The sequence below is a fragment of the Heteronotia binoei genome, chromosome 2, assembly GCF_032191835.1.
Source record: "Heteronotia binoei isolate CCM8104 ecotype False Entrance Well chromosome 2, APGP_CSIRO_Hbin_v1, whole genome shotgun sequence".
Taxonomy (NCBI): domain Eukaryota; kingdom Metazoa; phylum Chordata; class Lepidosauria; order Squamata; family Gekkonidae; genus Heteronotia; species Heteronotia binoei.
This window is the reverse complement of record NC_083224.1, coordinates 49,334,073-49,360,955: the sequence shown is the minus strand read 5'-3', so window position 1 is coordinate 49,360,955 and position 26,883 is coordinate 49,334,073. Positions and strand designations below refer to the sequence as shown.

The following is a 26,883-nucleotide window of genomic DNA, read 5'->3' as shown; positions in this document are numbered from 1 at the left end:
TCGCAAAAGCAACAACAAACAGTTTATAATCTCTTCTTCTTAAAAGCCTTCCAAGTTTTGATTTTCTTGATGAAATCCACCTCTTCTCCCCTTGGCACCTTCATCCGTTCTACTGAAAACAATGCCCACATGCCGTCACTTCTTCCTGTAAACACTTTAATCAGTTTTGATTTCTGCTTCTTCTTTGTAACTGCATATGTTATCTCCATTTTGATTTCTTTCAGCACATTTCCCAACGGATCTTTATCCACTTCTCCCAACGCAATACACATCACTGGGATCTCTTTACCACTCTGCTCATGTAGATTTTCAATTTTGCTGTGTTTCAAAACAAAAGTTTCCACCCACTTTTGTATCAACTCAGCTAGCTGAGCAATTTCCTGCTTTAAGGGAATATGCTAGCCATAACATCTTTTTTATCAACCGCTTCAGTTCGTAATGCCATCTTTTCCACAGTATAACTCTGTCTGATAATCAAAGTTAAAAAGTAGCTCAAAGTCCAAGTTAGTCTGTCCTTCCAAATCTCCTCCAGCCTCGTGCTTTTCTTCTACATTCCGATTATAATCATTTCAGTCCCGATCAAGCATCAAATGCATTTCTCTTAAAGGAATATACAACTTTTATTCAGACTGGTGTTATAGTAGAGAATCCATTAGTCAGTAGTATTAAAAAGTAGACTTACCATACTTGCATGGTAGAATTTCAGTGATTAAGGTAGAAGAACACTGCATTGGAAGCTTATTTAAAGAACCAAGCAGCCATCATGGCGACCGTGGTGGTGGAGCATTGGAGTAGACAAGAGAGACAGGGACCAGCTGCCGCCATTTCCCCAGCTCCTATAAAGCTCCTTGCTGATAGGAGACCCCTCCTGGGTCCCCCTTGAGGTGCCACAGCTGTGGACCCCTTCTACCGCCCAATTCAGGGGGCTGCTGGAGACGAGCTCCGCAAACCACCACGAGGTCAAGGTGCCAAAACCAGGAAATTGACTTTATGAACTTTCTAAAACTTCATAGGAACTTTCTTACATATGTGATTGTTTATGACTGATTATTGTGATTTTGGAATATATTTTGAATATTTTGTTTATTGGTATTAGTTAATTTTCATGGCTTGTTTTTTTGTATTCACCCTTTTCCATGATTGTCTCTTGGTTGCATTACTATTATAGTGTAGCACATGAGATAAGCATTTGTAGAAGCACAGAGTTGGAAGGGCCCATATAGGCCATCTAGTCCAATCCAGGGTCGTAGCCAGCAGGGGGGGCATGGGGGTGGTGTCCCCTATAGAATCTGCAACACTCCCACTCAATTTAGTGAACGGGGCACTGCCTCTGTGGCCCCCTGCTGTTTACAGCCATGGTTGAACTCCCTGCTCACTGCAGGATAAGTCTAGAGCATCCCTGACAAGTGTATGTCCAGCCACTGCTTAAATGCCAGTGCACAGGCTGCGCACAGCCTGATGACATGTGAAAGTCTGTGAAAAAAGAAAAGAAGGAGGGGGTTGGGCAAATTTCAGCCTGGGGCGCTGGAAACCTCAGCGCCAGGCCTGTTGGCATTACAGGATGAAATGTGATAATATAACATTCAAATCTAACTGAAAATGAGGAGACAATGCACTAATTATCCTAAGTTATTCAACACCTCTCTGTGTGTGTTGTGCTGTCAAATCGCTTCTGACTTATGGTGACTCTATGAATTAGTGACCTCCAAAACTTCCTATTGTTAACAGCCTTGCTTGGGTCTTGCAAACGGAGGCTTCCCTTGCTTAGTCAATCCATCTCATGCTGAATCTTCCTCTTTCCCTCTGCCTTCTATTTTTGCTAGCATTGAGGTCTTTTCCAGCGCTCTTGTCTTCTCAAAATGTGACCAAAGTACACCAGATTAGTCATTTTAGCTTTTAGAGAGACTTCAAGCTTGATTTGAACCCATATTTCAAATGAATCAATATTCTTCCTGTAAGCTTTCTTCAATGTCCAAAGTTCACAGCCATACATATTAATGGTAACATGAATTATATTGATCTTGGTTGCCAGTGACACATCTTACATATGAAGTTGCCTTATCCTGAATCAAACCCCTAGTCCATCAAGGTCAGTATCGTCTACTCAGACTGACAGTGGCTCTTCAGGGTCTCAGGCAGAGGTCTTTCATATCATCTACTGCCTGGTCCTTTTAACTTGAGATACCAGAGATTGAACCTGGGACTTTCTGCATGCCAAGCAGATGTCAGGCAGATGCTCTACCATTGAGTCACAGTGCTGCACACCAAGCCTATGCTCAGAGTGTTGGACAAGGAATGGGGAGACTCAGATGGAAATACCCACTCTGCTATGGAAGCTCCCAGGGTGACCTCTCTCCCTACACCTAACCTATTTCACAGGATTGTTTTGATAAAAGGCAAGGAAGGCTGACATTAGCTTCTTGGAGGAAGGGTGCAATAAAAATGTGGCAAAGCACCAATAGGAATAGATCATGGAAATTACATGAATGGCCAGGAGACCTGAGCAGACTGAATGTGTCTTTGGGTCAATAAGTCTCCAATAGACCATGCAACTGCTGATTTAAGAATCTTTTCTAGGTCCTTCATGGCTGCCCTTAACCAATCTCAATCTCCTAATTTCTTGGTTGCAGTCTCCCTTTTGGTTGATGATGGAGTCAAGGAAAAGAAAATCATTAAGAATTTCAATTTCTTCATAAACAACCTTAAAGTTGTGTAATGCCGCAGTAGTCTTTACTTTTGTTTTGTGATGCTGTTTTAATCTTCAGCAGTAGTCATTTCAAGTCTTCCCTATTTTGTGCCAATAATGTGATGTTATCTGTATATCTCAACTTGTTTACGTTCCTTCCAGCAGTTTTCACTTCACCTTCATCTAAATCTAATCCAGCTTTCCTTATGATGTGTTCTGCATAAAGACTGAACAGACGGGGATAAAGTACATCCCTGTCTGACACCTTTGCAAGTTGGAAACCATTCTGTTTCTTCCTGTTCTGTCCTAACAAAAACCTCTTATTCTGGGTAATCAACACCATTAACAAACAAAAAATTCAAATCTTATGGGGTGGGGCTACATACCAGTACACAAAAATGACTGTATATGCAGGAACAACTCATTTCTGCCTTAGAAAGTGTGCTGTAATCCATGGAAGCTTATGCTAGAACAGTTTCAGGAGGATAGTCATATTGGTCTGCAATAGAAGAACTAGATTCAAGTCCGGTTGCATCTTAGAGACCAACAAGATTTTCAGAGTATAATATTGATAGTATCTTATGAAGGGAGCTTTGACTCTCAAAAGCTTATACCTCACAAATTTTGTTCATTTCCAAGGTGTTATTGGACTCATCTAGCTATGCTAGAACACAATTTTGTTAATGGTGCCATAAAACTGCACTTTGTGTGTGGTATCAGTTCATTTCAGCACTCCTGATCTCAATGGGATCAAAAACTGATTGTATTTCCCCCATCTCTCAGAAGTCTAAAGCTTGGCTTAGGTTTTTGTCTAGTTTTTCTTTCACACCAAACTCAGAAACATTTCAGTGAAGCATCTGGCTTTTGATAAGCCCATGGAGCAAAATTCACACCATTCAGAAACAGGTGCTTTACAGAACAAAGCCCAACAGTACTCTGCTTCACACATGTTCTGTTTACATTCTCTTCTGGGAGAAGCACCTGATACTCCAGCTCTCCTGTGACAACCCACAAACAAAAACTCAAATGAGCATCTCTCTTACCCTAATATACACAGACACACCACACAAATATAGCATTGTGCAACAGAAGGCAAGGAGGCTTGTGATCTAATTCAGCTGCAATTTATGACACTTGTTTTATAACTGACTATTAATTATATGTTTTTTTTCCAATGCAACAATCACAGCTAATGGCAACAGAGATTATGAACACATGGAAGAGTGCACACACTGCTACAAAGAGAGAAGCTGTAACAATGGGGGAAAAAATCCTCCATTGTTTTTTCCTTCTCCTTAGCTTTTGAACTGTTTACAGTAAATATGCTTCAAAGCAAATTTTATCAGAGTTTTAGGTTAAAACATAAATTGACCCCACCAGCCAGGTAAGTGGACCTGGCAACCCTAATTGCCACTGTGGTCAAATGGACATATTGAAGGTTTCATTACAGCATAAAAATGTATTTCATGATGTTATCATATTATATAATGCTCCCCCCTCCCTGTGCCTCACCTCCAGAAGTTCTCAGGATTGCCACGTGCTGGCCGGGCCACTCTATCTATTACTCATGCTATTAAAGACTTGGAGGAGTCTATCAACCCTAGAGTTACCAAACTCAAGGTAGGGTCTAGAGTTCTCCAAGAATTGTGACTTTGATCAGTTTTTCTGGAGTAAATCACATTTTCAGAGCTAGACCTTAATGGTATCAAATCCCTGCTGACCTCCCTCCCCGCACTTACCCACCTAGGCATTATCTCAAATCTTCAGGAATTTCCCAAATTGGAGTTGACAGCCCTAATAGACCCATGCAACAATTATTCTTGGCCCAGTGACATTTGCCATTGTCAGTCATGAAGCCTGGTCCCCAAGATTTTCCTATGTCTAATTATCTTTGAAGATCAGAAAAGGCCTTCATGCTTTAACAAGAGCAGGAACAGGACAACAAATCACAGTGCCTCCATAAAGAATTACCTGATTGACTTAGAACCAGCCAGAACATGAAAAGAGAGGTCCAATTCTATGAGCCCCCCAAAAGAGGCCCCCATCCTCAATTATTTCCAATAAAATGAAAGCATTTAAAAGGAGCACAGCCCCTTTAAATGTGATGGCCAGAACTCCCTTCAGAGTTCAATCATGCTTGTCACAACCTTGGTCCTGGCTCCACCCCCAAAGTCATCAGATACTTCCTGAGCCAGACCTGGCAACCCCCAATTGCTGCCACTGCTTAGTAGGCTGACAGGGGAAAATGAAGGAAAAAATCTGTCATTGTAACAGCAGCATTATGTCATTTCTGGGCTGAACCAGAAATGATATCATAGAATTGGAAGGGACCTCCAGGGTCATCTAGTCCAACCCCCTGCACAATGCCCCCCTGCACAAATATCTCCCCCTAAATTCACAGGATCTTCATTGCTGTCAGATGGCCATCCAGCCTCTGTTTAAAAACCTCCAAGGAAGGAAAGCCCACCACCTCCCGAAGAAGCCTGTTCCACTGAGGAATCGCTCTAATGGTCAGGAAGTTCTTCCTAATGTTGAGCCAGAAACTCTTCTGATTTAATTTAAACCCACTGGTTCTGGTCCTACGTTCTGGGGCCACAGAAAACAATTCCACTCCATCCTCTAGATGACAGCCCTTCAAGTACTTGAAGATGGTGATCATATCACCTCTCAGTCGCCTCCTCTCCAGGCTAAACATCCTCAGCTCCTTCAACCTTTCCTCATAGGACTTGGTCTCCAGACCCCTCACCATCTTTGTCACCCTCCTCTGGACTCATTCTAGCTGGTCTATATCCTTCTTAAAATGTGGTGCCTAAAACTTAACACAATATTCCAGATGAGGTCTTACCAGTGCAGAGTAAAGCAATACCATCACATCACGTGATCTGGACTATACTTCTGTTGTTACAGCCCAAAATTGAATTTGCCTTTTTAGCCACCGGATCACACTGTTAACTCATGTTCAGCGTATGATCCACTAAGATCCCTAGATACTTTTCACACATACTACTGCTAAGACAAGTCCCCCCCCCCCATCCTATAACTATGCATTGGATTTTTTTCTACCTAAATGCAGAACTTTACATTTATCTCTGTTAATATTCATTTTATTGGTTTTAGCCCAGTTTTCCAGCCTGTCAAGGTCATCCTGTATCTTGTTTCTGTCTTCTTCTGTGTTTGCAACCCCTCCCGATTTAGTATCATTGGCAAATTTAATAAGCATTCCCTCTATTCCTTCATCCAAATCATTGATAAAGATGTTGAACAAAACAGGTCCCAGGACAGATACTTAAGGCACTCCACTTGTCACTCCTCTCCAAGAGGATGACGAACCATTCACAAGCACTCTTTGGGTGTGATCTGTCAACCAGTTACAGATCCACCTAATAGTAACAGGATCCAAACAACATTTTACCAACTTGTCAACGAGGATAGTATGTGGAACCTTATCAAAAGCCTTACTGAAATCAAGATAAACAATGTCTACAGCATTCCCCTTATCCAGCATTCCCCTTATCCAGCAAGGTAGTCTCAAAAAAAGAGATCAGGTTAGTCTGACATGACTTGTTCTTGAGAAACCCATGATGGCTCTTAGTAATCACATCCATTCTTTCTAAATGTTCCAGGACCGACTGTTTGATGATTTGTTCTAAAACTTTTCCAGGTATAAATGTCAAGTTGACAGGTCGGTAGTTACCTGGATAATCTTTTTTCCCCCTTCTTGAAGATGGGGACAACATTTGCCCGCCTCCAATCTTCCGGCACCTCTCCAGTCATGATGCTCCAGGATTCAGTGGAAACGCTATGGTAAAACCGCTGAATCCTAGAATAGCATGATGTCACTTCTGGGTTTGACATGGAAATGTCATAATGACATGATAGCAGTGGCGCCCCCATGTTGCTGGCTGGCTTGTAGAATAGATCCCTGTCAGGTTGACATGGTGAAGATCTGCAAAAAACTACAAGTCATTAAGCTAAGGAACCAGTTTAGTCAGATTGTTTTAGCTTTCTGTAATGTTTTAGTTCTATTTAGTTCTCCTGTCTGTCTTAAATTTTTTCCTGATTTCTTTCCATTCCTCCCCTGAAAATAATTGCATACACCTTCCCTTATTACTCTGTCTTCTCTAAATAAAGTTAAAAGTCATTGTGTTAAGAGAGTCTATGTTGACCCCAGATTGCTCAATTTCAAAAGTTCATAAGGCAGTGTATTTGACTAGATGAGGTGTGTGCATGCATGCATTAGAGAAAGAGAGAGAGGCAGAAGTGAGCCTGTCAGACTCTGCCTCAGATCTCAAAGTGACAGGTGATGGCACCTACCTAGTAAGAGTGTGTTGGCTGAATGTTTTAGGAGCAAGCAATGGCCAGATGGCTCCAGGGAGACCAGTGAAGCAGGGTCATCCATCTTCAGTTTCCCCCTGCTCTTCTTGGGCAAGGCCACAAGAAATTTAGGAGGAGGGAATGTTAAACAGTAAGGATATGTCCAGGGGTTGTTTAGTAGAAAAACAGGTGGTGGAGCTCATCCAGAAATTGTTATTCAGCTGCATCTACTATTCAATGGACAAGGAGGTGGAACTCTAAGAAAGGTTCAGGAGCTGTGCTCCTGTGAGCTCCCACTGAATCTGAGGCCTGGATATGTCCAATAGAAACTGCTCATGCTCTCTGTAAGGACACACAAGTAATAGTCTAAAATTATGGCCCTAGAGAGATAAAGACTACAACAAAGTGTTCTGGCTAGTTTGCTCTAATATCAACTTTAGGTCACTTGTTTCTCTCCCTACATTTCCAGAAGTTTCTTTATCTGCTATTTCTACTTGTTCTTTAATATAGCCCAGAAGAATTATGCTTTGATCTTACACTGAACAATAACTAGTTCTATTTTCAATGCACATTGCATGTTTCACTTCCAGAGGGACCAGTGGTTCTTGCAATCACAACACCCTCTAAATTGTAACATCAAATCAGTTCTCAAGTCATCTTCTATTTAATCCAATTTATCTAGATCAATGCCAGGAGCCTGACACATCCCTAATACCTCTAACAATGAATTCATATTGAAGAAGAATACAAACTTACATTCAGATCAAATTACAGTGTGGCTGAAAAGAGTGGGAAGCAACTAAAGTACACCTCCACAAAGATAAATCAATACTTTTTAATGACATACTCCACTGACTCAACCAAACAAGAACCAAAGGCAAGAGAAATTTTCACTAAATCATCATGTTGCAAGCAAAAGCCTTGCTCATCATACAATATCTCATCAGATATACAGGCAATCCAGAGAGACATTTCACTCACATATTTTAAGTCCGTGCAACTATACAGTTTTCATGAACCTCTCACCCAAAAGTGACTGGTATATTGTCCTTATCCCTAAAGCTACATTAACATGGTTTACCCTTTAAAATGGAGAAGCATTGATACATGATAGGCTTCCCAATCCCCCTGGTTTTCCAGGCTCCACCCTGCCCCCAGTTAGCTGGCCATCAGGGAAGCTCCGCCCCCACAGCCACCATGTGCCTTTAGATCTCTGTAGGTTTAGAAGTATGCAAACACCCTGTGTTTTAAAATGCATGCGTGAGCTTTTAAATTTGAGCAGGAAGTGAAAACTGCATTGGGAGGGGCCACCAGCAGAGCCACATGTGTGTGTGAGAGAGTGAGAGTGCAATCCCTCTGCTTGCTTTGCTTTAGTTTCAGACATCTTTGTATAGGAAGCAGAGCCAGTAAGTGTGTGTGTGTGTGTGCAAGAGAGAGAGAGAATGCTTGTTTTAGATTTGTTTCAGACATCTTTGTATAGTAACCTGTTTATGAGATGGAGGAAAAATTCCACCTATCTATTTTCATTTGCCTGTGTTAGTCTGAAGAATTTGGTTGGAAATACAGCAGCTCTTACAAAAGTGTGTACTTGTAAACTCTGTTTATTTTGGCCATTTTGTGAGTTTGTGTTCACTTTCATTTACTGGAACTGCAGCTGTTGAGGGACAAGGAAATGAAGACTATTCAGGGGAAGTGCACTGCTTTATTTTTATTTAGTATAGGGAATGGGAAAGTCTCCTGGCTCTGCCCCCAAAGTCTCCTAGTATTTTCTGAGTTAAATTTGGCAACCCTAATACATTATGATACGTCATCTCAAGATGATGGAAAGAATGATAGCTTTCTCAAGACAGCCTGGGGATCATAACTTAAAAAGTGGCTAACCCAAAAAGCAAGTCTTTGTTCTTAGCACTTACCCCATTTGCTTTACTGAGAGCCTGAAAGTAAATGCTATAACTTTTCAGTGGTGAAAGTGGAGCATTCCAATAGCCATTGTAGGTTTTGTTGTCTCCTACTGTGAAAGGCTGGGTGACGGGCAAGTTGACTGGCTTCAGCTCAGCCGCAAAGTAATGGGGGGAATCAAGGCTTGATGCATTTTTGTAGCTCACTGGAACAGAGAAGCATTCAATGATATCTGCAGCTCTTCGTGACTTTTGTGGCCTCTCTTCTTTCACAACAAGCTGATAAACACTGAAATAGAAAACAAGCTTTCAGTGGGATGAGGATGAACTGAGCATGCAAAGAGAAAAGCATACGTTGTATCAAAAGAACTTTGGTTTCCCACATAATTCCCAGGAGGCAGTGATCATGTGAGAGAATTTATCCCCTATCGGAGTGGTTGGGATGAATTTATAGTTTAGTAGTGAGTGTGGGCATCATGTGTTACAATTTAAAAATGTTGATTTATTTCAATGACATTGGGGGCAAATTACATCTCCCCACAATACTCTGGAAGAATGTGCATACATATACTCCTATAAAGTCACAGTCATTCATAAGATATCACTTATACTTTGATGAATAAGAAACCAGTAAGAAAAAAAATAACGTTGTTTTTGATGTCTGTTATCTTAATTATTATTTTTAATTAATTAGTGGCAATGCACAGATGCTGGGAGGAAAGTTAGTGCTCTTCTGCACAGGTGAAGACATAGCAATTAGCTCTGAGACAGATTACATTTGTTCATGTGTGAGACCATCTGCCTGGCAAAAATTTAAGGATCATGACATAAGCCAAACTGGTCAGTGCTCAAACTTATCTCACTGTTAATAGCTTCTCAGAAATAATTCAAACAACATTTCATGAACAATAAAGAACCTTTGCAGTTTACATTAGCAATGGATTGAATAATCAACACAATAATAACAATAACAATGTCCATCTTCATTTAATGGGTTAATACAGGGGTGTCAAAGTCATGTGTTATGAGGGCCAGATCTGACAAATGAAACCTTGTTGGGCTGGGCCATGTGTATCATGAACTGTAATTCCAGGTAGCAGAGTGACAAACTTTAAAGGGCTTATATAAACACAACTAAATATTTTTTACTTAAAATCAATCATGCTTATAACATTGGGACATTTGCAATATTTTGTTTAACAGTCTCTGATAACTAACACCTCTTGCTCTGAATTATTCCATCAAAATCTGGAGACAATGTCTGTGCTGTAGCATTCTTGAGTATGCTGTTCAAGTGTGTATCTGTAAGTTGCAAACCTATTTTGATTTATTTACATTCATTACAGAAATCCTATGGTCAATGCTCTGTTCCCTATGACCCAGGAGGAAACATGAAATGGTTGGGCAATGTGAGTTTTTGTATCTAAACTGTTTTGTGTTCTAGTCAAGAACATGTGAAGGCACCATAGCACAGACCGATGGCTTTGTGTTTGTCTACAAAACAACAGTCTTCCCAGAAAAATAACTGCAATTCATATGAGGCAATGCAAGAATAGAAAGACAACAATGCATAGTGGGGTCAGTAACAGCTACTATCTGGGAAGGCTAGGTTCAGAATCCCCGGTCTACAAATGTGCTGATCACACACTTTCAGCCTAAACCTTGTTGTTATTCCTCATCTAAATAGTTTGCTGTTACTCCTCATTTAAATCATTCACATGGTTTTCCTACTGAGAAAGACTGGATCATGAGGGCATGAATACATTGAAAAGTGGGAAGGAACCCAAAGGACCCCTGGCAAAATGAACTTAATAAAACAAACACACACAGTTTAACAAGGCAAGGAGCTCTTACCTTGAATAAAATCTATTTTGATCTTAAAGGTGTTTGTTTTGCATTTTCCCCCTGCCATTGAGGCAGCCAAACAAAGCAGCCTCTCCTCACTTTTTTCTTTTCCCCCCTCCCTCTCTCCCAAGAGAAGAGGAGGAGGGAGGAGGAGCCACAGGCAATGCAGGAGATCGGCTGTGTAGCTCTGCTGTGTGATTGGAAGAGCTTGGCACAGATAGAGCTTTAATTGAGAGAGGTTTAGCTGTGCTGGGCTCTCTCAATTGCCCAGTAGAGTTACAGACCCTAGCTCCTCCATTGGCTGAGGCTCCTTCTCCCTTGGAGAAAAGGGAGTGGGGAAGAGGGAAAGAGGCAGAGGCTGCTTTGCTAGCTGCATCATACAGGAGAAATACAAAAATGGTGACCAAAGAAAGAAGAGAGGAGGAAGGAAGCAGACAATGGCCACTTGCGTGCGGGCCTGATAAATGCCCTGTGGGGGCCGGATCAGGTCTATCAGCTGCACATTTGGGATAATATGTCTTGAAAACCTACTTTCCATACTAAGGGTGAACTGGATGAAACTGCCCTTCTCTGTACTCAGAGGCAAATTTATTGGTCAACAAATCTTTCAGTAATACATACATTAAAACAAAACATAAGGATTTTACATGTTTCCATTAGAACAATTCCTATAGGAATTTTAACTACTTCATGTGAAAAACATCTCAGCTAATTTTTATGTATAGTTGACACGTGCTGTAACCTTCTTTCTGTTAAAGAGTTTGGAAAGCTTTAAAACTTGCACACATTTACTGAGAAATGTAGGTTCGCAGTCCTATTAGTACTAGAAACATGTAGTTTAAATATGATGCCACCCTCATCTTCTGATTAAGAGTTAGTAAGTAAAAGGATAGTTTCAGGTGGGTAGCTCTGTTGGCCTACAGTAGAAGAGCAAGGCTCATGTCCAGAAGCACCTTAGAAACCAATAAATTACCGTATATAATCTTTCAAGAATATATGCTTTTGAGAGTCAAAACTCCTTCCATCATATAGAAAAAGGATTATGTTTATCCATGGGAAAAATCAGTTTAAAACATTCAGATGTAGGGTTGCCAGCTCCTCCCCCCAGTCTGGTTGGGGTTTTCTCTGCTTCTTCAGGCCCCTCCCCTCCTACAAATGCCCCCAAAATGTGGCACAATAATATCACCCAGAAGTGACCTCATCACACCATCAATGTCACATGGTGATGTTCTAGTTTTTGGGCAAAACTCTATGGTAAATTTAGGCTCAAACCAGAGTTTTACCCAAAAACTGGAGTGTCACCACACACCATTGGCAGCATGATGTCACTTCCAGGTATGTCATCATACTATGAGTGCTTTGTGCACACAGCAAAGAACTCCCGGATAGGACCTTCAAGCTCCATGCCTCCAGTAGAACAATAGGACATAGTAACTGTATTCAGATGCTCAAATAAAAATTCTGACAAAGACAGCCAATACCAGCTTTGCTGGAGTATGCATCCTTAATTTTGATAGTTCTAGACCTCCTTTTTGTCCATATCAAATCTCTTTGAGGTTTTCATCTCAGTGATATCAAGCACCAAATGCTGGCTCTCCTTGTAGCTCTTTATTTTAACGGAAATGTGTGTAACTTTCAGATACAAGGTATTTTGTTCTTGCTGTCATCTAAAGCTTCCAACTTTGGCACTGCAACAGCAAACACAAACATACTTGTGTCTTAACAGTAGTCATCCATTTGACAAAGAGAACGGTATCATGGCAAGCCACATCACTTCACATCCGATTATTCATATATGCTGCCCTCACCTGTCTATATGAGGCTGGTTTTTTGTCTCGTTAGACAGGAGAGATCGATGGAAGGCTGGGGAGCAGCTGGCAAGTTATCATTCTAGCAGCTTTCAGAGACTCGTTGTGGCAGAAAGATGGACCTAAAAGCATTCCTAGCAATGTCTCATCAACATTACATTGCAGGAAACAATGGAATGGCAGCTAAAGGAAGAGAGAGTTTCAAGCATCTAACCCACACACTAAGATTAATCACTGTCAGTTTTTATGAGTGTATGACATATTCTTTTCTAAAGGAAAAAACAGTTGCATCTCAGCAAAAAACCCCAAATGGGACAAGTGTTTGTTTTTAAAGTGACAAACATAATGCAGAAAAGGGAAATTTGTGTAGAGCAGTGTACATCCTATATTGCAGGTCATTCCAACCCCTGTGCAGACATTCTATGCCTTTGTATGTTTTTTTTTTTTTGGGGGGGGGGGGTGTCATTCCTTGCTGACTCTAGCTTCACTGTATATTCACAGCAACATCTACCCAGATATATGCTGTCTACCACATGCATTCAAAGTATACTTTTATTGAGATGTAGAATCACAGGGTGGATCTGACCCCTATTGTATCACCCCAGTGAACAATTTCAAGCCTACCTCTAGCCTAAGGAGATTTTCTCTTACTTATATGGTTCTTCTTTCAATACAAATACCACTTAAATTGGAGGAAGGATCCTTTAACTGGAGGAAGGCTCTTTGGAAGAAGGTTGGATTAACACATCTGCTGGACAGCTGTGACCTTAGATGCATAACATTAACAGTAGGGATGGGTACAAACCCACTGATGAATCATGAATTTTGGCCAGTTCATGGTTTGCAAAGCAATGTTTGCAAACTGAAAAACCACCACAAACTTCCATGAATTTTTATACAGTTCATGGTGGTTCGTAAGTAGCAGAAAGCATGGGTTTAAAACCCTTCTTCACAAAAACAAAACAAAAACAGCTGAGCATCTCTTTCTGTTCTTCATGAAAATAGCTCAGCTCTTTGGTTTAGATCCCTGGGAGCCATTTAAACCTCTGCTTTCTGCTCCATGCAGCTTCTTTCGGGAAATAAAAGCAGGGGTTTAAATTTTATGTGGCTTATGAACTGATACAAACTGGTTTGGTTCCCAAACCAGCATATCAGTTCATGGTTCATTTTGTGGTTCAGCCACAATCCATGAACTGAACCAAAACATGTGGTTCATGTCCATCCCTAGTTAACAGCATCACAGTAGTCCATCTAGTCTAGCATCCTGTCTCATGCAATGGCTAAATAGGTACCCTGGAGGCCCAACAACAGAATACAGAAGACGAGGCCTTCCCCTGATGTTGCCTCTGAGCACTGATATTAAGAGGTTTATTACCACCACTTGTGGAAGTTCCCTATGACTAGTAGTTGCTGATAGACCTATCCTTCATTAATCTATCAAATCCCCTTTTAAAGGTGTCCATGCACGATCCTGGCGGAAGCTGGGTTCAGGTAGCTGGCTCAAGGTTGACTCAGCCTTCCATTCTTGTGAGGTTGGTAAAATGAGTACCAAGTTTGCTGGGGGAGAAGTGTAGATGACATTGTAAGTATGAAATATCTCGGGGCGCAGGCAGGAGAGAGTCTAAAGCTGGTCCAAAGTCAAAGTTCAAGGAATTGGTCAGGAGCCGAGTCACCACAGCAAAATCACAAACCAGAAGGAGAAGTCAGTGTCCAAAGCCAAAGGGTCAGGGTGCCAAGGCATTCAGAATGGTCAGGAACTGGAATCAGGAAGGAGTGTGAATGTAAACCATGTAAGGAAATGCCCCTAATTTCCAGAACATTGTAGTCACCTGTCTGGTTGCCAGATGACTTGTTGCTTCCACAAGGTTGCCAAGTCCCAGGCGTGAGTTATATGGGCACATCAATCAGCCTACTTCCTGGGTGACCGTAGTTCCTCTAGTAATCAGGGCTAAGAGATCTGAAGCATTGGTGTGCAGCGCATCTGTGTCTTTCAAAGACGCGTGCGCATTCTTGAGATGGGAGGGGGAGAGTTTGGAGGAGACTGATTGTCAACAGCTGGTGTGGGTGCCTGGAATGTAGAGAGTGAAATTGATGGCCCAGCTGTTGGTTCTTCCTGGTCTGTTAACCCTTCCAGATCCCCCTCTTCAGGGCTCATTACAAAGTGTAGAAGGCAACGGTAAACTACCTCATACAAAGTCTGCCGGGAAAACGTCTTGATGCAGTGTCACACCCCAGAGTCGGAAATGACTAGTGCTTGAACAGGGGACTACTACCTTTACCTTTTATAATGCTGGTTGCAATCATTCCATCCTCTAGCTGCAAATTCCACATTTTAAGCACTTGTCCATCCTGGATCTACTGCCCATCAACTTCATTGGATGCCACTGAGATTTAGTATTTTGGGAGAGAGAGGGGGAATAAACCTCTTTCCACTCTTTCTGCCTTGCATATAATTTTATAAACCTGTCAATCCCTTTCCTAATAATCCTCAAAACAGAGTTTGTCTTCTTCATTGCTGTAGTACATTAGGTCGACTGCTTCACTGAGCTATCCACTAAGACCCTAACGACTCTTTCCCTCACGCTCTCAGAAAATTCAGGCTGAAGATGGGCACAGTGAACTGGAATGATCTCCAACATTTTATGAGTTTATGTCACAGAGAGAGAGAAACAAACAAAGGGTTGGCCAAAAGATAGTCATATGTATGAGAGACTTGTAATTATTTTTGAATAGATTTTGTTAAGATAAAAAGTAGCAAGAATTATTAACATTTTTATATATAGAACAAAGCAGTAGACAAGTGCACCTTTAAGACCAACAAAGTTTTATTCAGAATGTAAGCTTTCGTATGCTCTTAAGCAGACTTCATCAGACAAATGGGAATGGAAGCAGCAATTCTTAATATAAGTGGGCAGTGTGGAATCATAGGAATATTTTTAGCAGATTAAAAGAATCACAAATAGGGATGTGTTTGTTGGCGTAGGACAAAACAGGACTGAAAAAACACTAGATGATAGAAAGCAGACTAATGAATAAGGTTAGAATGAAAGCAGAGATTCTCTAATAGTATTTACTGGTATACTATACCCAGAACAAACCTACAGTGTTACTGAGGTGTACTTCTGGAGTTAAATTATCTGGTATACTAAAGCTAAGTAGATGTTTAGGGTTTCTTAAGTGCTGCACATCTATATCTGAATCAGTCCTGACCAGAGTAATCCAGGATACAACAAGCAGGCAGGTTTTATTATCACACAGTTACCTAGGAGTCAATTAAAAATGCTTCAAAGAAGAACTCTTTGGCTGGGTCCAGATTGCTATTTTAAACTGGCATAGGGACGGGACACAGGTGGACCAAAAAAGCACAACCAAATGTGCACATCTGCCCCCGTCCCACTCTCACACTTGTTGCCAGTTGTCCAAGTCCTACCACAAAAGCTATCACTTCTGAAGTGGTAGCAAATCAGCAGAGCAGCTTCCAAGTCACCTCCAAGGTGCCTTCCAGCTGTCTGGTCAGCTGGGAAGCAGCAGAAGCATGGTGTTTGGAACACTTTGGTGCTGTGGACACTCCTCTATGGCATGCGTGGCTCGCCCCTGTCCCAGCAGCGGGCCACACACTGTCTGGCCTTCCCAGGGCATTTCTTTTTGTGCGGGCCCACTTCTGGGACAGCACAATGCCGCTCCAGACTGCCGGTCTGGACCCAGCCTTAATGATGTGCATATCTTCAACAGGGTTAAACAGACATATTAATGCAGAAAACAATAATTCCAATTAAATATTTTTCCTACATTTCTGTATTTCTTGGATTTCTTCTCTTGATAATCCTTCAAATGTGACATTTTATGTTGACTCTGAAATTTAAGCAGCCTGCAGGCCTAGCTGTATGAAACGAAAGTACTTTTCAAACCAAGCTCTGTAGAAACTCTTAAGTCTTCAGAAGATGGCTTAGACTTATATGATATAATGGTACAATTAGCCATGAAGCATTCTTTAAAAAATAATAAAGGAGGAATTAAATGATAAAGTCCCTAAAAACACATCAAACAAAACAAACTTAAAAGACAAAATGTCTCACAGAACATTGCTTAGAAACTATTTTTAAAACTTAAAAGTTTCCCAGTTGTCCTTCCCTGCACACACAACTCCCTTTCCTGTCCACCAGACTCTTTTGCTACTCTTCTGTAATCCAAGTACTCTGAATCCTCTCAATAGAATAATATTTTTTATCAAGAATTAAACAAGAAGCTTTCAAGCTAAAGGTGGTTGTTATATAGAGCTTCCACATTTCGTAACCTGGATTATATTTTTTTAAAAATCTAGATAAAATGCTACAACAGTTTTGCTGAGATGCTCAGTAATGCCTTCCCGATCCTTATTTCCAAGACAGTAGCAGATTATTCAGAGTAATTGAATTCACACCATTTTCACTCTGTTATCTTTAATCAGTTTGCAAGGGGACTGTAATCAATGTCTGCACAGGATTTACCCCTTTCTGAAAAAGAACCCCCCAAATATAATTCAATTTAAAAAGTATAACAGTGGAGTCTAATGGTAGATGAAAACTAGGATCAGATATGATTACTAAATAAAAGCATAATGCATAATAAAAACTTATGCATTCCTTATGCTAAAAATATGTAGGACAATAAATCTCAGTTTGATTTGCCTCTTAGAATACAATCTGAACTCCCACTTTTAACTATGGGGACTCTCATCATAGTGACAGTTTACATAAAATCTTCGCAAGTTTGTGACTAAGGAGTCACCAATAAGATGATATTGTAACAGATAAAATATAAAACAATGGCACTTTCACTCTGCATTGATGTGAGTTTTTAAACATAAGAACATAAGAGAAGCCATGTTGGATCAGGCCAACGGCCCATCCAGTCCAACACTCTGTGTCACACAGTGGCAAAAAAAATTATATATACACACACACTGTGGCTAATAGCCACTGATGGACCTCTGCTCCATATTTTTATCTAAACCCCTCTTGAAGGTAGCTATACTTGTGGCCGCCACCACCTCCTGTGGCAGTGAATTCCACATGTTAATCACCCTTTGGGTGAAGAAGTACTTCCTTTTATCCGTTTTAACCTGTCTGCTCAGCAATTTCATCGAATGCCCATGAGTTCTTGTATTGTGAGAAAGGGAGAAAAGTACTTCTTTCTCTACTTTCTCCATTATCTTGTAAACCTCTATCATGTCACCCCTCAGTCGACGTTTCTCCAAGCTAAAGAGTCCCAAGCGTTTCAACTTTTCTTCATAGGGAAAGTGCTCCAGCCCTGTAATCATTCTAGTTGCCCTTTTCTGGACTTTCTCCAATGCTATAATATCCTTTTTGAGGTGCGGCGACCAGAACTGCACACAGTACTCCAAATGAGACCGCACCATCGATTTATACAGGGGCATTATGATTCTGGCTGATTTGTTTTCAATTCCCTTCCTAATAATTCCCAGCATGGCGTTGGCCTTTTTTACTGCAAACGCACACTGTCTTGACATTTTCAGTGAGTTATCTACCACGACCCCAAGATCTCTCTCTCGGTCAGTCTCTGCCAGTTCACACCCCATCAACTTGTATTTGTAGCTGGGATTCTTGGCCCCAATGTGCATTACTTTGCACTTGGCCACATTGAACCGCATCTGCCACGTTGACGCCCACTCACCCAGCCTCAACAGATCCCTTTGGAGTGCCTCACAATCCTCTCTGGTGGTTCTCACCACCCTGAACAATTTAGTGTCATCCGCAAATTTGGCCACTTAACTGCTCACTCCCAACTCTAAACTTGCCAGGTTTCGATGCTGACTCCAAGTAAAATAATCAAGATGTAGCAGAAGTAAGTAAGTAAGTAAGTAAAATTTTATTTATATCCCGCCCTCCCCCGCCAAGCAGGCTCAGGGCGGCTAACAACACACCTCTGGCTCTTGCAATAAACACCTAGCCCCAAATAAAAAGAATTATCCACTCCATTAAAAGGTGTGTACATGACCACTGATTCTAAATATGAACACAGGTTACTCTCGGACCCAGAACTAGAGGTGAACCAAAATTAACAAACTATTTTTTATACTTAAAGTCTTTAGTTTAAACTTTAAAAGTTCAGTTTAAACTTTTAGAAACTGGACAAAGATAAGCATACTATCACCTGACTTTCAAGTCTAATTTCCTGATTTCTTTTTCCCCACTATTTTAACTGGGATGAAAACAAAGAGGAAGAAAAATGCTATTTGTTTAATATTTACATTCATCCCGTTTATAATCCTGCATTATGCTGAAATGTAAACTGTAGAGCTAAACTGTACTCTAAACTTAGAGATATGCACCTAAAAAATTGTAATTGTGAATTGTAATTTCAGAAAGGGTAGGATTATTTCTTTCATTAAATGTCAGGGCTTTTCTTTCATATCAGAAAGTCATGTCAGAGAAAGTTTTTGGGTTTACTAATGTCACACCAGATGTTTGTCCATTGTTTCCTATGGGGAAAAATGGTGTGAAATTGGTGTTTTTTCTGAAGGTTTTTTTAAAAACCAAATGGCACTAATGTTTCAGTATACCCCCTCTACTCAAGTTTTTAATGAATTAGACATAGTGGTATAATTTTGTGGCCCCTTAACACTGATATACACAGCCACACTTTCCCCCCATTGTTTCTATGGAGGGAAATGTTGGATTTCCAAGAGCAGGGTTTTTTTTAACCTAAATGGCACCCCCTCCCTCAAAATACCACAAATGAGAAAAAATTAAAATAAGAACACAAATGTTCCCCTTGATAACTACTCTTCCTCTCAGGAAAACAAAAACCCTAGCTAATTAAAACAAATCAAACCAGTCAGTATTGCAAATGAGGGTCCAGCATAGGAACTGTGTTCCCTCTAAGCCAGGGGTGTCAAACATGTGGCCTGGAGGTCGAATCAGGCCCCCAGAGGGCTCCTATCAGGCCCCCGAGCAACTGGCTCTTGTCTGCTTCTTTCTCCCTCTCAGCTTGCTTTGCAAGGCTTGCTCAATCGCACGGGAGCTACAGAGCAAAATATCAATTTTCTCCATTGGTTGAGGCTTCTTTCCCTCCTGGTCCCCTGGGGAGGGAGGGAAAGAGCCAGAGCTTCCTTGCCCCAGTTCCCTGAATTACACAGGATAAATACAAAAAAGCACCTTTAAGTAATCCAAGTCTATGCCCCAACCACTGATGCAGAAGAGGCTGAAGTGGACCAGTTCTATGAAGATCTACAACACCTTCTAGAATTAACACCAAAAAAAGATGTCCTCCTCATCATAGGGGACTGGAATGCCAAAGTAGGAAGTCAAAAGGTAACCAGAACAACTGACAAGTTTGGCCTTGGAGAACAAAATGAAGCCGGGCAAAGTCTAATAGAGTTTTGCGAAGAGAACAAGTTGGTCATAGTGAACATCCTCTTCCAACAACCTAAAACACGTAGACATCACCTGATGGGCAACACAGAAATCAGATTGATTATATACTCTGCAGTCAAAGATGGAGAAGTTCCTTACAGTCAGCAAAAACAAGACCTAGAGCTGACTGCGGCTCAGATCATGAGCTACTCATTGCAAAATTCAGGCTTAAACTGAAGAAAACTGGGGAAGCCATTAGGCCATTCAGGTTTGTCCTTGATCACATCCCTTATGAATATACAGTGGAGATGAAGAATAGGTTTAAGGAACTAGAGTTGATAGACAGAGTGCCTGAAGAACTATGGATGGAGGTTCATGACATTGTACAGAAGGCAGCAATCAGCACCATCCCAAAGAAAAAGAAATGCAAGAAAGCAAAGTGGCTGTCTGATGAGGCTTTACAAATAGCTAAGGGAAGAAGGAAAGCAAAAGACAAAGGTGAAAAGGAAAGATTCACCCAACTGAATGCAGATTTTCAGAGAACAGCAAGGAGAGATAAGGAGGCCTTCCTGAAGGAACAATGTAAAGCAATAGAGGAAAATAATAGAATGGGAAGGACAAAAGATCTATTCAAGAAAATTGGAGAAATCAAGGGAACGTTTTGTGCAAAGATGGCCATGATAAAGGACAAAAATGGCAGGGACCTAACAAAAGCAGAAGAGATCAGGAAGAGGTGGCAAAAATACAGAGAAGAATTATACAAGAAGGATCTCAATGTCCCGGACAACCATGACAGTGAATTTGATGACCTTGAGCCAGACATCCTGGAGTGTGAAGTCAAATGGGCTTTAGAAAGCATTACTAACAACAAAGTGAGCAGAGATGATGATATCCCAGTTGAGCTATTCAAAGTCCTAAAAGATGATGCTGTTAAAGTGATACACAAATTATGTCAACAAATTTGGAAAACACAACAGTGGCCACAGGATTGGAAAAGATCAGTTTATATTCCAATCCCAAAGAAGGGTAATGCCAAGGAATGTTCGAATTATCGCACCATTGCACTCATTTCAAAAGCCAGCAAAGTCATGTTAAAGATTCTACAAGCTAGGCTTCAGCAGCATGTAGATCAGGAACTACCAGAAGTTCAAACTGGGTTTTGGAGAGGTAGAAGAACTAGAGATCAAATTGCCGACATTTGATGGATTATGGAGAAAGCACGGGAGTATCAGAAAAAGGTCTCTTTCTGCTTCTGCTTTCTATGCTAAAGCCTTTGATTGTGTGGATCACAGCAAATTGTGGCAAGTCCTTAAAGAAATGGAAATAGCAGATCACCTCACATGTCTCCTGAGAAACCTTTTTAAGGTCAAGAAGCAACTGTCAGAACGGCATACGGAACAACTTATTGGTTTAGAATAGGAAAAGGAGTTTGACAAGGATGTATATTGTCACCCTGCTTATTTAATTTATATGCAGAGTACATCATGTGGAATGCTGGCCTGGATGAAGCACAAACCGGAATTAAGATTGCCGGGAAAAACATCAACAACCTCAGATATGCAGATGACACTACTCTAATGGCAGAAAGTGAGGAGGACCTAAAGAACCTCTTGTTGAGGATGAAAGAGGAGAGCACAAAAGTAGGCTTGAAATACAACATCAAAAAAACTAAGATCATGGCATCTGGTCCCATCACACCTTGGCAAATAGAAGGGGAAGTTGTGGAAGTAGTGACAGACTTCACATTTCTGGAATCCAAGATCACTGCAGATGGTGGCTATAGCCATGAAATTAAAAGACATTTGCTCCTTCGGAGGACAGCTATGGTGAACCTGGATAGTATAATAAAAAGTAGAGACATCACCCTGCCAACAAAAGTCCGTATAGTCAAAGCATATAGTCAAAGTGTATTCCCGGTAGTAATGTATGGCTGTGAGAGTTGGACCATAAGGAAGACTGAGCGCAGAATAGATCCTTTTGAGATGTGGTGCTGGAGAAGACTCTTGAGAGTTCCTTGGACTGCAAGAAGATCAAATCAGTCAGTCCTAAGGGAAATCAACCCAGACTGTTCCCTGGAAGGTCAGATGCTGAAGCTGAAGCTCAAATACTTTGGCCACCAAATGAGAAGGGAGCATTCACTGGAGAAGATCCTGATGCTGGGAAAGACAGAAGGCAAAAGAAGGGGACGGCAAAAGATGAGATGGTTGGACAGCGTTACCGATATAACAAACACGAATTTGAGCAGACTTTGGAGGATGGTGGAAGACAGGAGGGCCTGGTGTGACCATCCATGGGGTCGCAAAGAGTCGCACTCCACTGTGCGGCTGAAGAACAACAACAACCACTGGCAACTGAGTTGTCTAGCAACTCAGACCTAATAAAGCTTTCAAAGTAACAGAGATCTTATGTAGAATTCTAACTTATCAGTCCAGTAGCAGGGCTTGCCAGACCAAAGAAAAACATGTTGTAATAACAGTTAAGGTAATTTGCAAGCTGTTTAGCAAAGCACATTGCAAAGTACTAATTATTTAGCAAATGAGGTGATCAGTGGTGATTTAAAAAACCCCTCTTGGACAGCCTTAATTATCTGTTCTTATGTTCATCCATATAGAAATGAACATCTGTTGAAATTGATCTCTACATATTCAAGGGTTATACACACATACATTCACAGGTAGGCTTCTATATATGCTTGGATACATAGGATCTATGTACTCAAGGGTCTTGAATGTGTAGAGCTTGGACGTTGGGCTCAACCCTAGTTTTCCTCTTGTGCCCATTTGTACTTGGGTTTGAACAAAGCTTCAAGACAGCTACACAGTAAATTCAATTATACCCTTTACAAAATAAACAGTATGTTTACACTGCACTGTATATGCTATCTGACTCACTTTGATGCATGCAAATTGACTAGTGAGAAGTGTCAGCAGGCATTTCAGGTTTGTGCATTCCTGTACCACAGCCTTCCCCATAAACTTGACCTGTTTTGCAATACAGATTAGACATAATAGCTACTGTTCCCTTGAGGAATAAGCATGGGTCCGCTCATTCCAATTCTATGTTATTCCTTGCTGGCAGATTAAAGATAATGAATACCTACAGCTATGGCTTCTGCTGTGAGAGGAGCCATGCTCATGTCTTTGGAGGTGCCTTTTCTCTCCTGAGCTCACCCTTTATCCATCTGACTTGCAAGACACAGCAAGAAACAAAAGGTATTAACATCATTTCAGAAAAGGCAGAATTCAGCTGGCTGGGGTCTTTGAATCATTTGTTTGGTGCCAAGTTCTTCCTTTCTGGATGACAAGGAAAGATTCAAGGACAAGAGCCACTATGTGTGCAAACTTCAGTAGAGAAGAGATTGGGAGCTACTGCATCAAGTCTCCTGTAGCTATATTATGTTATGATTTATGTGGATCAATACACATGGAAATGTTACTTTGGAATACATCACACACACAGCTTGCTAAATTACGATCCCATAAATTGCTTGTAACAGGAATCTAGGACACAGCTCATACTATTATCCTTGAAGAAATTTATGGGGGTGGCACATTTTGACAAACTGTTGTGATTTGTAGCCATATGTGAGAATTCCAGAAGTTCTCCCATGTATGCAAAACATTATCTTGGAACTTTGAAGATAAGGAAAAACATTATGGCTACAGTCCAGCACCAAGTTAAGTGTGCTTAAGCCCACTGATTTCAGTCAGCATGCATAACTCTTTAAGGGATTCTGGCCAAGATCTTTTAAAGTGGAAATTATGTGCAAACAGCCACTTTCCCATTTTGCCAGAAGAAATATCATGCATTCCTAAACTGAAATAATCCTATCAGCTTCATTTTTGCTTTCTGCAGTTCCATTTTCCACTATGGCCTCAAAATGTCATCAGCTTTTTGACACAGGCCTGAAAGCCAAACTACGTGTTCTTACAGTTCTGTGATAGGAACTCCTATGTGATTTGGCACTGAAAAACAGCTGTGGAAGAGAAAGTCCTGATATTTGGGCTATGATGCTGGAGGGAAAGTTGACTTAATGACCCGCTCCCCCCAATATTATTTTTCCAGCTGAAATTGGACCTTCAGACTCCTTGAAGCACTATTGGAGGGGGAGGGGAGATAGGCATTGATACCGTGGCTGTCTTGTTCCTCTGGGACTCAAAGCAGCTCACAGATACTGTTTGCAATTGGAGACATTGGACCAGAGGGGAAAGCTAATTCCCCCCTTTGCAAGCACTATGACACCAGTCTGAATCACACAAGCATACTTAATCCTGGTTTTTAATGCCAAATAGGGTTGCCAGGTTTCCCCTAGCCCCCAGTAGGCGATGGGGAGTAGGGTTGCCATATCTAGGCAGGGAAACTACTTGAGATTTGTGGATGGGGAGGACAGGAACCACAGTAGGCTACAATGTCATAGAGTTCACCCTCCAAAACATCCATTTTCTCCAGAGGAACTGGTCTCCATATTCTGTCTTGCTTCTCTGTGTTGCAGTAGCAGCACTGGCATATGTTATGAAGACTAAAGCACTCTTCATGATGGTGTGCACAGCAATTGTTTGAGTTTGCACGGGAGACAATAAGTACTAGCAGCTTCTGCTACTATTCTCTTTCATCTGAATGAGGGAGCCGAAGAAGACAAAAGATGCATTTCATTTCATTTTCATTTTCTTCGATTTATATCCCGCTCTCCCCACCGAGGCGGCCCAGGGTGGCTCACAACATAAAATTCTAAGAATAAGATTAATGAATATTAAAATACATTAAATAGTTTACAGCAGTTAAAACAAGAAAACGATCTATCAATGTGCTATCCTTCAACCTTCCTTTGGAGTTTTTCAGGTACTGGTCAGTTATATGCCAACTGGAAGAGGACTGTCTTACAGGCCCTGCGGAACTGCCCAAGGTCCCACAGGGCCCTCACCTTTTCCGGTAGCTGGTTCCACCAGCAAGGGGCTGCAATCGAAAAGGCCCTGTCCCTGGTTGACTTCAGACAGGCCTCCTTCGGCCTGGGGATTGCTAGTAGATTTTGAGAACTAGATCTAAGCACTCTCTAGGGAACATGTAGGGAGAGACAGTCCCTAAGATAGGCAGATCCTAGGCCATATAAAGCTTTAAAGGTAATAAACAGCACTTTGTACCGAACCCGGTATATTATTGGCAGCCAGTGCAGTCCCTGGAGCCCCAGCTGAATGTTCTCCCACCTGGGGAGCCCTAATAACAGCCGAGCAGCGGCATTCTGCACTAGCTGCAACTTCCGGGTTTGGCACAGGGGCAGCCCCATGTAGAGGGCATTACAGTAGTCCAACCTTGAGGTGACCGTTGCATGAATCACTGTTGCCAGATCATCGTGTTCCAGGAAAGGGGCCAGCTGCCTTGCCTGCCTAAGATGAAAGAATGCGGACTCACAGTGGCTGCTATTTAGGCCTCCATTGTCAGGGCAGGCTCCAATAGTACCCCCAAGCTCTTGACCCTGTGTGCCATTGTCAGTGGCACACCGTCAAAGGCTGGTAGGGGAATTTCTCTTCCCAGACCATGTCAACCCAAGCAAAGGACCTCTTTCTTCGCTGGGTTTAGTTTCAATCTACTCAGCCTGAGCCATCTAGCCACAGCTTGTAACGCCAGGTCCAAATTTTCTGGGACACAGTCAGCCCAGCCGTCCATGAGTAGATAGAGCTGGGTGTCATCAGCATATTGGTAACAACCCAACCCACACCTCTGGGCAATCTGGGCAAGGGGGCGCATGTAGATGTTGAACAACATCAGGGAAAGCACCGCCCCCTGAGGCACACTGCAATCAAGCGTGTGCCTCCGGGACAGTTCACCGCCAGTCGCCACCCTTTGTCCCCGACCATCGAGGAAAGAAGAAAGCCACTGTAAGGCCAGCCCCTGAATCCCCACGTCAGCGAGACGGCAAGTCAGCAACCGATGGTCAACCGTATCGAACGCTGCCGATAGATCTAACAACATCAGTATCGCCGAGCCGCCTCGGTCCAGATGCCGCTGAAGGTCATCTACCAGAGCAACTAGCACTGTCTCTGTCCCGTGACCCGGGCAAAAGCCAGACTGATGGGGATCGAGAACAGAAGCAACTTCCAGAAAACTCTGTAACTGCAACGCCACTGCCCTCTCAATGAGTTTACCCAAAAAGAGTAAATTCGAGACTGGCCAATAGTGTGCCAATTCGGCCGGATTTAGTGTTGATTTTTTCAGGAGAGGGCGGACCACCGCCTCTTTAAGAGGTGCTGGAAAATGCCCTTCCATCAGGGATCTATTCATGATATCCCGTACAGGATATCTGAGCTCCCTCTGGCAAGCTTTAATAAGCCAGGAGGGGCAAGGGTCCAGGTTACAAGTTGTAGAGCGTGCAGACAAGAGGATCCTGTCAACTTCCTCCAGGCTGAGAACATTGAAACAGGCCAGAACACGATCCAAAGACAGGCACGGAGCCTTAGATTCGCATACTGTCTCCAATGTGGTGGGGAGGTCATAGCGGAGTGACGCGATCTTATCTGAAAAGAAATTTGAAAAGCCTCACAGCCGATCTCCAATTCCTTAGAATTTAGTCTGCCTTGTGGCAGCGTTGTAAGAGTCCGAATTGTATTGAACAATTGTGCTGGGCGCGAAATTGCAGATGCAATCTTAGCTGCAAAGTATGTTTTCTTTGCGGCTTTGACTGCCATCTCATAGGACTTCATAAACTCTCTAAGATGTTCTAGTCACTTCATCTCGAGTACGCCGCCATTGCCTCTCTAGCCGTCTGAGTCCTCGCTTTAATTGCCGCAACTCCTGTTTGTACCAAGGTGCCAACTTTGGACGAGGGCACAGAGGATGCCTAAGTGCGATTTCATCGATGGCTCTGGAGAGTCTGTCATTCCAAGACTCCACCAGGTCATCCAAGGAATCGCCAGGAGGCCAGGGATCCCATAGAGCCATCTGGAACCGTTCCAGGTCCATATGGCTCCATGGGCGAGCTAAAA

General features: G+C 42.0%; 1 protein-coding gene across 1 annotated transcript in view; it reads right to left on the bottom strand.

Annotated features, from left to right (window-relative positions):
• The window catches only part of PTPRT (protein tyrosine phosphatase receptor type T), a 1,094,059-nt gene that overhangs the window by 204,109 nt on the left and 863,067 nt on the right, over positions 1-26,883 (bottom strand). Inside the window, exon 12 of the mRNA XM_060230934.1 lies at positions 8,914-9,187. Coding sequence (XP_060086917.1) covers positions 8,914-9,187 — 274 coding nt within the window. The remainder of the gene's footprint in view (positions 1-8,913; positions 9,188-26,883) is intronic.